This window comes from Haliaeetus leucocephalus, unplaced genomic scaffold, assembly GCF_000737465.1.
Source record: "Haliaeetus leucocephalus isolate CR32 unplaced genomic scaffold, Haliaeetus_leucocephalus-4.0 Scaffold306, whole genome shotgun sequence".
Classification (NCBI taxonomy): domain Eukaryota; kingdom Metazoa; phylum Chordata; class Aves; order Accipitriformes; family Accipitridae; genus Haliaeetus; species Haliaeetus leucocephalus.
The window spans coordinates 1,368,674-1,382,033 of record NW_010972742.1 but is presented as its reverse complement, the minus strand read 5'-3'; the positions used below and the strand labels follow the sequence as shown (position 1 = coordinate 1,382,033).

The 13,360-nt window shown below is 47.5% G+C and overlaps 1 protein-coding gene across 1 annotated transcript in view; it reads left to right on the top strand.

Annotated features, from left to right (window-relative positions):
- The first annotated feature begins 1,350 nt into the window (after positions 1 to 1,350).
- Positions 1,351 to 13,360, top strand: part of DAB2IP (DAB2 interacting protein) — a 42,432-nt gene continuing 30,422 nt past the window's right edge. The window contains exons 1-3 of the mRNA XM_010570754.1: positions 1,351 to 1,504; positions 8,500 to 8,598; positions 10,822 to 11,376. Coding sequence (XP_010569056.1) covers positions 1,361 to 1,504; positions 8,500 to 8,598; positions 10,822 to 11,376 — 798 coding nt within the window. The 5' untranslated portion in view covers positions 1,351 to 1,360. The remainder of the gene's footprint in view (positions 1,505 to 8,499; positions 8,599 to 10,821; positions 11,377 to 13,360) is intronic.

Genomic DNA, 13,360 nt, shown 5'->3' with positions numbered 1-13,360 from the left:
AAAACTCAACATATGCAGACAAAGCAGTCTGAGAGTATACTGGGAGCATTGTTGTTTTGCTCATAAAAGACCGTCCTGAGAATATCTCAAACTCCCCCTATTTCTGTCCTTCCGTGCCTTTGAAGAAGGCGGCATACTGTCTTTGTAGGCAGAGGGATATGTGGTCTCTTTGGAAGACCCTAAAGTGCTTGCCAGAAGTTTTAAAGGTCAGAGTTACCTGGATCAGTGCTTTTGTGAGCTGGCTGGCGTAGGAACATTTTAAATGGTGCAGGCTATAGAGAAGGTAACTGCTCCCCTTGCTCTCAAGTTATTTTTTTCCCTTGCCACTTTATGGTTTTGTTGTGTTTTCCCTGGGACTACCTAGCTAGCTATCTTCCCCCCACCCCCCCCTTGAGCTCTCTGGTTTTGCTTTAAGAGTTACAGCACCATTGATTGTATTGGCTGTCTCAAAAATGGTGTGCTGCTTGCTGTCTGTGGGCTCCCTGCTGCTAAATGCTGCCAGTGGGACTCCAGAGCATTTAGATCAATCGATAGGGCTATCATGGCCTTATTTTCCACACTGTCCCCATCCCGGGGATGTGTGTAACAATTGGAGAGAGCACACGAGCCCTCGGGTTATTGGTTACGGAGTACGGATCCCAGACACCGGCTGCATCCGTGATATAGATGTGTGCATTTGGATGGGGAGAAGGGTACCTGGCAGTGCCAGCGGCTCCCAGGCACGCTCTGCGTGCAGTGAGCGAACGCAGCTGGGGTTTTAGAAGGATCTGCCATTAATTCCTCCCCATTCGCAGGTAACTTCCTTCTGTCAGTCGGGACTGGGTGCTGCGAAATAGCATGAAATGAAGTAGGATGCTAATGGAATGTCCCACACGCATGCAAACCCAGTCCTGGGCCGGCAGTTGGTGCTCGGTGCCGCCGGAGCTCAGCACCGGGTGCTGCGGACCCAGCTGCGGTACTGACGAGCGCAGTAGTTCGTGCTGGGGCCGGCCGGCCCTGATCCACTCGTACTGCAGCACACCTGGAAAGTCTCACGCAGCAGGTGCGATGGCCACTTAAAGACATACTTGGCCATGCAGAGACCTGCAGTCTACAAACCTCTAATAATGTAGTCCTGACTGCATCGGAGTTTGGAAAAAACGTTTTTACTGAACATACAGCCTGTAATAGAGCCTGTAATGCTCACCAAATTATAAATGGGACAACGTAGCAGTCCCTGCTATTCTGGGGCCTCAGTTATCTCATGAAAAAAAATTCCCAGGAATATTCTGCAGTTGTTGCTAACAGATGGACTAAATAATTTCTCTGGGAAGGAAAGCATCTACTGATATGGTTACGTTTTTCCTCTAGATCCCATCTAATGCCGAGGCTGAAAGAATCGCGCTCCCACGAGTCTTTGCTCAGTCCCAGTAGTGCTGTTGAGGCTCTGGATCTCAGTATGGAGGAAGAAGTGGTCATCAAGCCAGTCCACAGTAGCATCCTGGGACAAGACTATTGCTTTGAGGTAAGGAGCCTTTCTGTCCGTCCCGGGGGCCGTTCGTGCCATGTGCTGGGGCTGACTGGGGAGCCAGGTGCGGGCTTGCATGTTGGGCTTTCGCTGTTACAAAACATTTCTGCTCTGAATTGCTACGCAGAGACTATTTCCTAGGCAGAAAATTATTCCCATCTTTCCAAGGAGGATCATACCCACAAAATCAGAGCAATGAGCTCTTTGACTTGTAACTGTTGTCGCAGCAGAGCTTGCTGCTGGCACAGGTGCTGAACTACTTAAGGCCGTGTATTAGCAGAGCATAAATTTGTAGTTTATGTTCATACAGATAGTGGAAAGTGCTAATCCCTACTCAGTCTTCACAAAGACGTTATATGTGGTCACAAAGATAGCCTACTGCTGTCAGTGGGAGTGTTGAGGACTTTGTCTAGAAAACTGAAGCTTCACTTGTTTGGGTAAATAGAAAATCTGTGAGTATTTCAGGGTTTTTTAACATCTGTTATGGCATGTGGTTAGGTCTGTACTAGCAGGAGGTAGTAGGACACGTACAAACCAGTCTGTAGTTGGGTAATTCAATGCAGTATGTCTTGGGAATCATTTCACCTGCATCATGGATGGCAAAGTATTATTGCTTATGGCAGTGGCTGGATATAGAACTGGGAAATGGTTTTCTTACGGTAATAAGGTAGTCGATACTCGTGTTTCTGTGAAGAGGAGGTAACCTGTTTGTACTTGGATGTAGAAGAGCGGATAAACGGTATATCCATGGTTGGATTGTACTGTAGGGGGTGATGGGACTGCAGGCTTTCCTTCGACGGGCAGTGCTAGGTGAAAACAGCCTTGTCAGTGTCCAAGAGGAGTCAGATTGGAGAGATGAAGATTTTTTCTCTTTACTGAAATTAGCACACTTTGAAAGAAACGAGTTAAAAGATCCATTTCTTAAAATATAAGCAGGTAACACAAAAACAGTCTTACACAAAATGGCCCCAAACATAAACTCTGAAGTGGGCTGAGGTATAAATTTTCCAGTGCTGTTCATTCTCTGTAGAATTGAGCAAGTGCGGCAGGTCAGGAGGAGAACAGTTTTGTAAATTATATGGCCTCTATTACATTCCACTCAAGAAAGATAAAATGAAGCTAGATGGAAAATAGATGTGACATCCATAATATAAGAGTTGTTTACCAATTCTGTTCAGCACACAAGAGCAGAGGAAGGGATATGAACAGTGCTTGTAGAAAGTTGACTGAGAGGGAAATTACACAAGTCATGCACTTGTAAGGTGGAAGAAAATTTTATTTTTAAGTGAGTTGGATAAAGAAGAGTCATACAGAAAAAAGGAACATGTTAATTGCTGTTCTGCAAATCCTGCAGAGGAAAGGAAGAATGCCAGAAAACAGGAGGGACATTGATTTGTAACTGACGGTTACTCATCAGCAAGCTCCAGCGGGAAGGACTGAGGTGAGAGCTAAATGGCATATTGTGTTAATGTGTTGGTCTTGTATCTCCAGAGAGTCTCTTTCAAATTCAGAGTGAGGTCAGCACTGAAATGAGTTTGCAGATCTCCCAGGATCCCTGGCGGATAGCGCGCGGTGACCACAATCCGCTGCGCGCTTCGGTACAGCTGATGGACGCAAAGGGTTAGTGTTGCCTTGGGGCCGCGCAGGGCTGGAGGGACGAGCCCGGGCCGTGCCTCGTGCCCGGGCAGAGGAGCAGCGTGTGCTGGGACGGGCTGGGCGGCCCCTCCGGACCCCCACCTGCATTGGCACAGGCAGCTTTATCCCATGGTTCTCCACGTTAGGCAGTAGTGAAAGCTGAAGGACAAAACCGCACGGGCGTCTTCTGCTCCTCAGTGCTTGACTGTTGCCTTCAGTTATCATTATGTCCTGAGGGTCCCGTCTACGGCCTGTGATCCCGAGTCCTTCAGCATTGCTTCGTCTGAAAGTTTGGGCAAGACTTGGCAAAGACTGCTGCCGCCCTTTAGTGGAAGCTCAGCAAAGAGCAGTAAAACCCATGCTGGTTCCTGTGGCCTGGAACTGGGAAAGCTCTGCCTGAAGTCTGCACGGGGCTGAAAGGAAAACTGAAGCTGATGGCCAAGAGCCATCACACTGCTGTGTCTGGGAACACTGAGGAGCGAGAAGCTCAGCTGATGTCCTGGACAAGGAGCCCTGACCAAGAAATGTCAAGTGAGAAGTTACTGCCAGAGTCACGGAGACAAGGGGGACCAAGACGTTTTCTGCACAGTGGATCGCGAAGGTGCTGTGGGTTGGTAAAGGTACCTTGTCCCTGCGCTTTGAGGCTATCGTGGATCTGTTCTCTGGGGAGATCTGTCAGGAACGGCCAAGTTTGCTGTCCCAAATTGAGAAGCCAAGCATTGCTGTTGTTGGGCAGTGCCAGCCTTAGACGGTTCTTAACTACCTTCTCCTTGCGGTGGGGTGGTCGGGCAGTGGACGGTGCCTAGGGAGCTGCTTCCATCACCGGCTGGCTGGTGTCTGTTAGTTCTCAGTCATGCGAGGTATGGCGTGCCACAGGTCCTCCTCCACCGGGCTGCAGCAGCAGCCTCGTGGCTCGGAGGACAAGATGGCAGGATTCGACACGGCTGCGGATGGAGTCGCGCTGAAGAGGGCAGGTTCAGAGAGGGAACTGGCAGCGCACCCGAATGGAGACAAAAGCGAGAGGTGCCAAAGCCATCTGCAGTGGAAAAAAACCAAGTGGCTCGTTTGGAGGCAGCTGACTGTATGAAGGTACAGTGCAATTGTTTCTCTCCTTTAGCTTGACTGACCTGCATTGAGACGTGCTGAAGCTGACTGCTCAGCTCTGCTCCCCCTCCGCTGGGTTCTGCCGGGGGTAAGGAGAGTCAGCAGTAATGCAGGGCATTTTCAAATGCTGCATTTGGCTTTTTCTGCTTATTTAGTTCTATGAAACTTGCTTTTTTTTGACTTGCTGAGTACTTGGCAGTTGGTATTTACTTGTTTTCTTCATTGATTTTTTTTAAAAAAGTTACTCAACATCATCTTCTTTCTCCTTGTAAGACTTCTCAGTCAGCATAATTGTCTAGTGCCACTGCATATGCTGCGTGTGCTAAATATACAGTGGGCATCTTAGTCCAGTAAAGGAGACTCGGAGTCCAGACTCCCAGAGCCTATTCCTGGCTCTGCTATTTGTGGGGTCCTGGTGACTCGGGCTGGGCAGGGGAGTTAGGACTGAAGGGCTCTGTTACTGTCCTGGCAGACCAAAATCTTGTCCTGTTGCACAGCTCGTGTCTGGGCTGTCGCAGGACATAGCTGGGGGATACGGAGCAGGAGAAATTAAAACTGTAGTTGCTCCAATACAACTGAAACCGTGTCGCCTCATCCTGGCCTTGCCTGAGCAAGGGAGAATTTTAACGGAGCTAAATTTAACTTCACTAAATTTAGTCCAGCTGTGCAAATGTTCGCCGTTGCTCGCGCGGCCCTTCAGACAGCCTGAGCTGCCGTCACGGGTCTGCGGGGCTGGCCCAGGCAGCGCTGGTTTGCCCTTCTGCACTTGGTTGTGGTGGTATTTACCAGCTGGAGCCTTAACTTTTCCTCGTAAAATCTTTCGAACACGTTGAGTGAAGCAGCTTCAGTAACTCAGTTATCATCTTCTGTTGTTACTCTGGTGAGGTTCCTTCAAGTGTACTTTGAGGAACCCATGCTGTACCTGAGACATTCTTAAAATGACAAGTTTTTATCTGACTTAAGAGATCACCCATCCGAGGACTGTGGGTAATGAATGTGAATAAGTAACATTTTAGAAATTAATGAGTTTTATTAATTGAGTTTATCCTGTACATTAATAGTATTCTAGCAGATCCAAAATCTTGATGAGACCAGAATACTCTCTTTGTCATGATAATTAATACCTCATGAAGAGCATTAATACCATATGATGTTTAGGTCAGAGCTCAAAGCTGGGATATTATTGCAGATCTGGGGAAAATTACATTTTTGGTCACACATGGTAGATATGACCTTCAACTCCCATCAGCATCAGATCAAGAGGGCTTCATGTCTGACACATGAGGATTTTTCCCTTCTCTCACTTAAGTATGACAGTTACAGTTTTTCTAGTTTTTGAGTGATTAGTTAATTGGCAATTGTTTTGGAATTGAATCATAAATTTTACCATGATAACTCAATGGTAATATGTTGACTTAAGTGTGGCAAGAAAATATATTAGATATTCAACCTAACCGATAGCTGGTAAAAAGCTGACATTTAATTAACAGATTCAATAGAAGGACAGCTAAATTGAATGATACTTATTTGGGTATGAATCCTCTAGGCAGCTGTGGGATCCATGTGTGTCACCAAGGAGAACTTCTCTTTAAGAGGGCATCTTTCAACAGCAAAGAAGTCTTAATTCTCTTTTATGGAAGAGCTTCCAAGTTTCCTACCAAGTTCTCTAGATCTGAGAACATTGTTTTCAAATGCATTTGTACGTGAAACTCCCATCAAAACAAGAGAGCCAAACAAAAAGCTAGGTGAGCAATGGCCTTTGAGGCAATGGACTAATGGTATAGTTTACTGAAAGGTGTATTTGACCTATTCCACCTTTATTAACTGATTTCTAAGCGATCGGTGGGGACTCAATTTTGTGGACCTTAGTCAGAATGTCAGTGAGTGGCTTTTTCCCTCTGTGTGGTACAGAAACCCAGCCATAACAGCTGCCGGGCAGTGGGGCTGTACCAGGAGTGTCAGGACTTTGATGTTTTGGACTTGGACATGAATGATTTTGAGTCTTTTGCAGCTGAATTAGATGGGCCAGATAAGACAGAGCTCAAGTTCTGAATTGTTAGGTTCTTGTCTGAGGAACGGTTTTGAAGCCTTAGAAATTTACATTGATCGAGGAACTGGGGAGCTATCTGAAGCAATGCTCATTTGCTGTGCATCTTCCGTGTTACTTCACTGTAAGTTCTGTTCTTAAAAACTGTTGCTAAGTGGTACTTCTGGGATCTTTGTATTTGTACTTCTGTGTTAAGACGGTACAGCACCATGCCAACAGTAATGCAGCCATGCGTGGCTTCTCTTTAGCTGTCGTTACCAGTCAGGTGTATGGCTGTGCTTGGCTTGAATGCTGTTGCAGGAACTCTTACTGAGAAAAGGATCAAGATTCAATGCCCTCTGACAGAGCAAGGTGTAGGGACCACACGCTGTGGACACAGTCTTGTATCTCTTGTGCCACCAGAAGTCCGTTTATGAAGGTTCAGGGATGGAGGTTCGCACGAGTGTCTGCAGCAGCAAACAGGAGATGAAGCAGGCCAGGTTTGTAGTGGGAAACTTTGAAGAAGCTTGAAATACACTGAATTGTGAAAGGATGCTGAAAATATCATACTACTGTGCCTACTAATATGGAGTCTTCTTTTCTTGGAAATAGAAGGTAACTTGTGCTCAGGAGAATATATAGTTTTACAGGACAGAGGATAAAAGCATATAAGGACAGGGAAGAGTGTCTGTGTGAAGGAGACATCTTCCGAGATATCAAAGGTTGGAAGATTTCTTGCATTTGCTGTGTAAAGACAGGATAGGTCTCTTCTCATTTTGTCCTGGTTAGAAGACGTCTGTGTTCAAAGGAAGGGATGCATTCAACTCACCACTGAGGTTAGCTAATGACACATCTTAGCAAGTGCCAGCTCTGCTGTAAGAACAGCCTAGGCTTCTGGGAGATACATGAAATTAAAGGAGATTGTGTCTCCCAGAAGCAGATAACCCAGTGTGCAGTGTGTAAACACGAACGCTGTGAGATGATAAAGTACTCAGAAATCATTCTGCAGCTTGAGACTGGTGGAAATGAAGCTCAGAGGGGAGTTATTTAGTAGTAGCCAGGTCCGTTTGGCCTGCAGGCAGAGATGTACATAAAGAATATTACTGGACATCACCAAAAGCTGTGAATGCAAAGAAGGGCAGAGCAGCTGGCGGAGGGCTTTATGGGCAGTGCAGAGTTCTGGTTCCGTGGTCGTGGGCTGTCAGCTTGCCAGCGGGGCCCGGAGGAGATGGCGGCTTGAAGAATATGTGTATGTGAGAAGATGCAGAGAACCATTGGCCTTTTAGACCTTGGCTCAATAGTGGATGCCAGGGAAGCTTGGTGTGGTGAATAGGAAGAAACGTTTGGTGCCTGTTATCCTGGGGCTGCTGGGCAGGAGTTGCTTTGGTGGGCTCTCAACAGGGTTGAGTTTTTTTGTGGTAGCCGGGATGTGATAAGGAATGAGGGGCATCTGCACCACTGGAAGTGTCGCTGCTGTGAGCGTCCTTCTTCAAAACCTGGCTGTGAAATCCCGATGGCCAGAGAAAGTCACACAGATACTGCAGAAAGATCCCCTGGAGTGATACTGGAAGCGTGAGAGGAGAGACGAGGGCTCAGCAGCACTTCACTGGCCATCTCCAGGTCCAGGAGCCCCAGCCTGGTTCTCCCCAGCTGGGGACTGGGTGCTGTGAGCACAGGAGTGCCTCTGGCCGGGCTGTGAGCTCGAACTGACGTCAGGAGTGGGGTATACATACTTGTCCCCATGTTCTTCACAGCATGGTCTTCAGAAGCAACAGGACACAAAGGGGGAAGGTAGGAAACCAGCCGTACCGGGTCTGATGTTCTGCTGAAATCAAGGAGTGGGTTGTTACTATCACAAGCTTTGGGCTGAGTCTGGAGGAATGCCAAGTGGTTGCAATTTATCTTTAGTTCGTCTAAGGATTTGCACTCTCTCAATTGTGGAACTTGGTGGTTTAAAGTGTCACATGCATGGGGCCCATTATCTGGTGTTTTCTGGTGTGGAAGAAGAGAAGTAATTGGAATTTGCTTCCATGATTATTTCTGTGACATAGAGAGTTGCCCTGTTTTTCCGCTAGCCTTAGGGGCTGTTGCTTCATGCTTGGGTAAAGCTGTTTACTTAAAAAAAAAAGAAAAAAATCCACTAGCATCTTTCCTAACTCCCCCTCTCCCCCCAAATCACAGTCTGCAGTGTGCTGGTCAAGACATAATCCTGTTCCTTTCCCTGTAGGTGACGACTTCATCAGGAAGTAAGTGCTTCTCGTGTCGTTCTGCAGCAGAGCGAGATAAATGGATGGAAAACCTGCGGCGTGCCGTGCACCCAAATAAGGTAGTGGCTTTGAGGAATTGCCTCTGTTATAGTTCAGTTCCTCGTTATTACATTTTATAGCCCACTGCATAGTAGCAGCAGGGGACGTATTGTCATTTTAGTGAGTAAGTGTAACTGTGGGTCAGGCTTTTTCCATATTGCTTTCTTCCACAATTATATTTACAGGCAAGTGCCAATTATTTCTTCCCCTCTTTTCTCAGCACATGCTGCTTCAGCTGTTGCTAAGAATTGATCAGACTTGAAGAATCTTCAGTCTTGCTCTGTTACTGATGATACTTGCTACTTACGTAGGACTTCCCACCTCCCAAAAGCTCTGGGACAGATGTCGGGTAGCTGCCAGCGAAGCTATAAGACTGAGTAGTCTAAAGAGTTCACATATCACACTTCCTGACTCTGGTAGTACTTGCAGTGTCTGCTTTAGTGATGGAGAAACTCAGGTGCCCATCACAGTGAGTTCTCTGAGGCGATAGTGGAACGTAGCTTTCCCTTCTCCAGTCATTTGAGGTGGGAAAGTCATCCCTTCTGGGATCTACAGAAACAAATCCTTCTCTTCACTAGAACACAGGGACACCCGATACGCGGTTTTATGGCCCACTGAGACTAAGTACATCCTAAAATAAAATCTACAGCTGCTTCTCCCCTCTGCACTGGAGTTAGCTAACAAAGATTGATCAGGACTAATCAGCTGCAGGATTTCACAACTGATGAGCTCAATCAACAAGTCTTTTTCTGCTGATCAGAGAAGACACAAATGATGGGATCCTGTGACTTCATTCCTGGCATCAGAGCCACATAACCGTGCATACAAGTTAGGTCCAGGCCTGGCGGGTTGCTAAAGGAGCCCTCTGTGTCGGAGTTTATTGTTCCCAGTGCAGTGCCAAATGTCAGTATAAAAGATTTCCTTCAATATCAGAACAGGAGCAGCGGAGGGGAGAGGTGGACTTCTGCCTCTAGCACCGTGTTCCAGTATGTGGAGTTCAGTGACGCCGGTGCTTTCTGAGTGCAGCAGCCTGGTAGTAATGATCTGAAAGAGCTGTGTAAGGTTTGCGTGGTCACACTCACCATGAGAAAAGTCCTGGGAATGTGAATTGGGGCTGGGGACGTCACTATGGGTTTGAGCTGCAGCATTCAGTGGAAATTCATTTGGAAGTGTGCCCTCATCTCAAAACATGCCATTAACTGATGGCTAACTTTCCATCTTTGTTTGAGTTCACAGACTAACCTCTCAGTATCTGACTTGATATTTCTGTCAGGAATTCAGTGTTCTTTTATAGTTCCTGTGTGTACTTCCTGAACCTACAGTACCCCATTGTGGACTTCCAGCAGAAATGTTCCTGCCCAGACTCCTAGGCTGAGCAGAATAAGCCGTGGTTGATGTTTCAGTGAGAGGTTTCCAAGCAAAACAGGTTAATGCAGAATCCCTAGCAGCCGTTCAGTTGCGAGTGCTTTACTTTTCAAGTCACTCCTGCAACAAATGCCCCTGGATGTTCTTCCAGGATGAGGTCAGCATCACTGGAGAGCTCTTAAAGATCCACAGAATCCTTTGCTCTGTTATTGTTTAAAAGAAATCCAAGCCAAATTTCTATTTCTGAATTGTAGTCATTCTCCCGTGGAACTCAGTCTGTCTCCCATAATTCCTCTCGATGTTGTAGTTGGGTGCTCTGGACTTCTGCCCTAAAATATCGTGAGATTTTGTAAATGCTTCTTTCCCTGCCAGAGGTGGTTGCATTCCAGCCATGGATGAGGTGATTGCTGGGTGTGCGTTCACATCCCTTTGTTGTTGCTCTGTTACAGTAAAGAAAATACACTCCAGTGCTGCTGTAAAGCAGCTGTACTAAAAAAGGAGGTGGTTGTGAGATACCTGGAACATAGCTTCTGTTATGCAAAAGCCATTAATGATCAGTGAGGTTCTTTTGGTTTCTTCTGAGGCCCTCTTGGCAGTGAATGGGAAATGGCACATTTATGATTTGGAGGGGTTTTATCTTCCTTGTTCCGTATATTAATTGGCACCAACAGACATGGAGAGCACGGTGATATTTGGAAAATTAACATAAGTAGTGTTATTATGCAAATTCCTGAGAGCCAGTATTTCCTTAAAATAAAATGTAATTAAGCCTCTGCTCATTTAGCACATCCGAAATAATTAACTCATATCTACAGTTTTGTTGTGCTTGGCTTTGTGGTTTTTTTATTGACCTTTTTTTCTTTGCATCTTTTTTTCAGGACAACAGCAGAAGGGTAGAGAATATGTTAAAGTTATGGATTATTGAAGCCAAGGACCTGCCAGCTAAGAAAAAGTACTTGTGTGAATTATGCCTAGATGACGTTCTTTATGCACGAACTACCTGTAAATTGAAAACTGATAATGTATTTTGGGGGGAGCACTTTGAATTTAATAACCTCCCATCGCTCAAAAACATTACGGTGCACTTATACAAAGAGACTGACAAGAAGAAAAAGAAGGACAAGACCAATTTCATTGGGCAAGTGAACATCCCCGTCAGCTCTGTCACAGGCCGGCAGTTTGTAGAGAAATGGTACCCGGTGGTCAGCCCCAACCCCGGTAAGGGCAAATCCCCGGGGCCCATGATCCGCATCAAGTCACGCTACCAGAGTATGAGCATTCTTCCCATGGAGATGTACAAAGAGTTTGCCGAGTACATCACTAACAATTACATGGTGCTGTGCTCGGTGCTGGAGCCCTCGCTGAGCGTGAAGAACAAAGAGGAGATGGCATCTGCGCTGGTGCACATCCTGCAGAGTACAGGCAAGGCCAAGGTAAGACCCTTCATCATCCATCCCATCAGAGACCATCAGGAGCAGACTTCCCTGCTGGGTTTTGGAAATCACCACATCAGTTGGGCTTCAGGCCTAGCCATCATTAATACATTCTAATTTTGCTTTTAATTACAAACAAGTTGCTAGCATGTGCAGTGTGAATTGCTTAATTAGCAAAGAGGTTGGTAGGACCACAAGATACCGAGTCATTTTTCTCTCCTTCTGGAGGCTCAGGGGCCAGGCTCTTACTTTATAAACAGGCACAAATGTGAAAGTAAGCAAGAAGGCAGTTTTCGGGGATGAAATGTTAGCAACGCTGGCTTAAGCTAAGCAGGCTGTGTGTGCCGGGTATTCCTGTGGGAACCCAGCAAGCTCCTCGCTCCATTCCCTCCCTGTCACCGTGCTGCTGCTCTGAGCACCCAGCACGACGGGATCCGAACGGGAGCGAACAGCCTCTTGAGAATTTCAGAGCAAAGTCCGCCTGCGGGCACGCGTGTCTCTGAATCAGCTCTCAGTCTTCAGGGTCTGTTCCGATGCTTTTGGAAGGGAGGTGTGGGGGTGGGCAGCAGCGTGGGAAAGCCCAGGGGTCCTGGAGTGCTCCCGGGGCAGTGCTTGTCGGGGAGCTGATGAGTGGTGGAAGTTCAGGTTTTGTGGACCGCTTTGTCTGAACATCCTTCATGGTTGGGAATCCCTCGCCAGGTCTGGGGAAGAAGCAGGCCAGGAGGAGGCAGATGGTGGGATTTTCTCCTGGTTGTGATCTGTGAGGGTACAGGGTGAGCAGAGCTGGAAAAAAACCCCTTACTGGAGAGCACCGGCAAGCACTGAGGTCCCCAGGTGGCACGGCAGAGCCATGGAGGGCAGTGCCACTGTCAGGACTGCAGGAGTTAAAGCATCAGCGTTTTTCTCTGTTAACATCTCCCTGAACTCTGCAGGGGGGAGCTGGGGAAGAGCAAGATTTCCAAAGCTTTTGCAGTGCTGAGGAGACATGAGCCGCTCACCTGAGCGGGAATCGCAAGGCTCTGCTTCCTCTGCAGCTGCCGCTGCTGCCGGGACCGTGGCAGGGTTTGTGGATTAGATTTAGTTACCATCTGTCGAACAGAGAAGTGGCTTGGCTTCCTGATCTAGATCAAGGCAGGCAAAGCTCACTGAGAGGATTGCGAGGCTGTGGGCCTGCTATTGCAGAGGCAGAGAAAATAGCTAAATAGTTAAAGCTTTCCTGATCCCAGGCAGCAGTGTCAGACCCCAGGAGCGCAGGGAAGGACCACAGTCCTGGTCCCCTTGGCTTTGTTGCCCTCGGCGGTGACAGAAGTGGCTTGTGATTCACGGGGTGTGAAGTAACGCTCTGAGGTTACAGAAGGAGAGCATCGTAGGTGTCCCACTCCTCGCGCCTTCTGCTGGTACTGCTCCTCCCTGCAGACTGGGGGCTGCGCTGCCCTTCGCTGTGTCTGTGATGGTGCTAGTGCCAGGGCTCCTGTTAGAATGACATTGCCATGAAGGACCCTGTCTGTGGCTTACACGGTTCTGGTGCAAAAGGCTTCAAGTGTCGCCCCAATCTCGGTCACCACGGATCGTGTGCGGGCATGGCCGAGAGCTGTCGTCACTGCTCCTGCCTTTTTCCTCTTCTCATTGGTACTTGAGAGGCTCTGGAGAGAGCAAGTGTGTTTCTAGACATGTGTCTGCATCAGTGCTTGAGATCCCAGAGGCTCTGCATGGGGGACACAGTAAACAGACTTGATGAATTTCCCCCTAAAATGGAGCTTCTGCTTTCCCTGCTTGTCATCTGCCATCAGCATTAGCACAGGGTTTAGGGAGCTGTCAGAGCAACAGGAGTTATTGGAGCATGGGAACCGGGTGGTGCATCCTTTCTAGAGGAGTTGGATAAGCAGAGAAAGGGAAAAGCAGGAGTAAGGTAAAAAACCAAGGAATGGGAAAGGAAAACATCCCCTCACCCTTGCTTCTGTGACATGGGTACACCCCACCACTG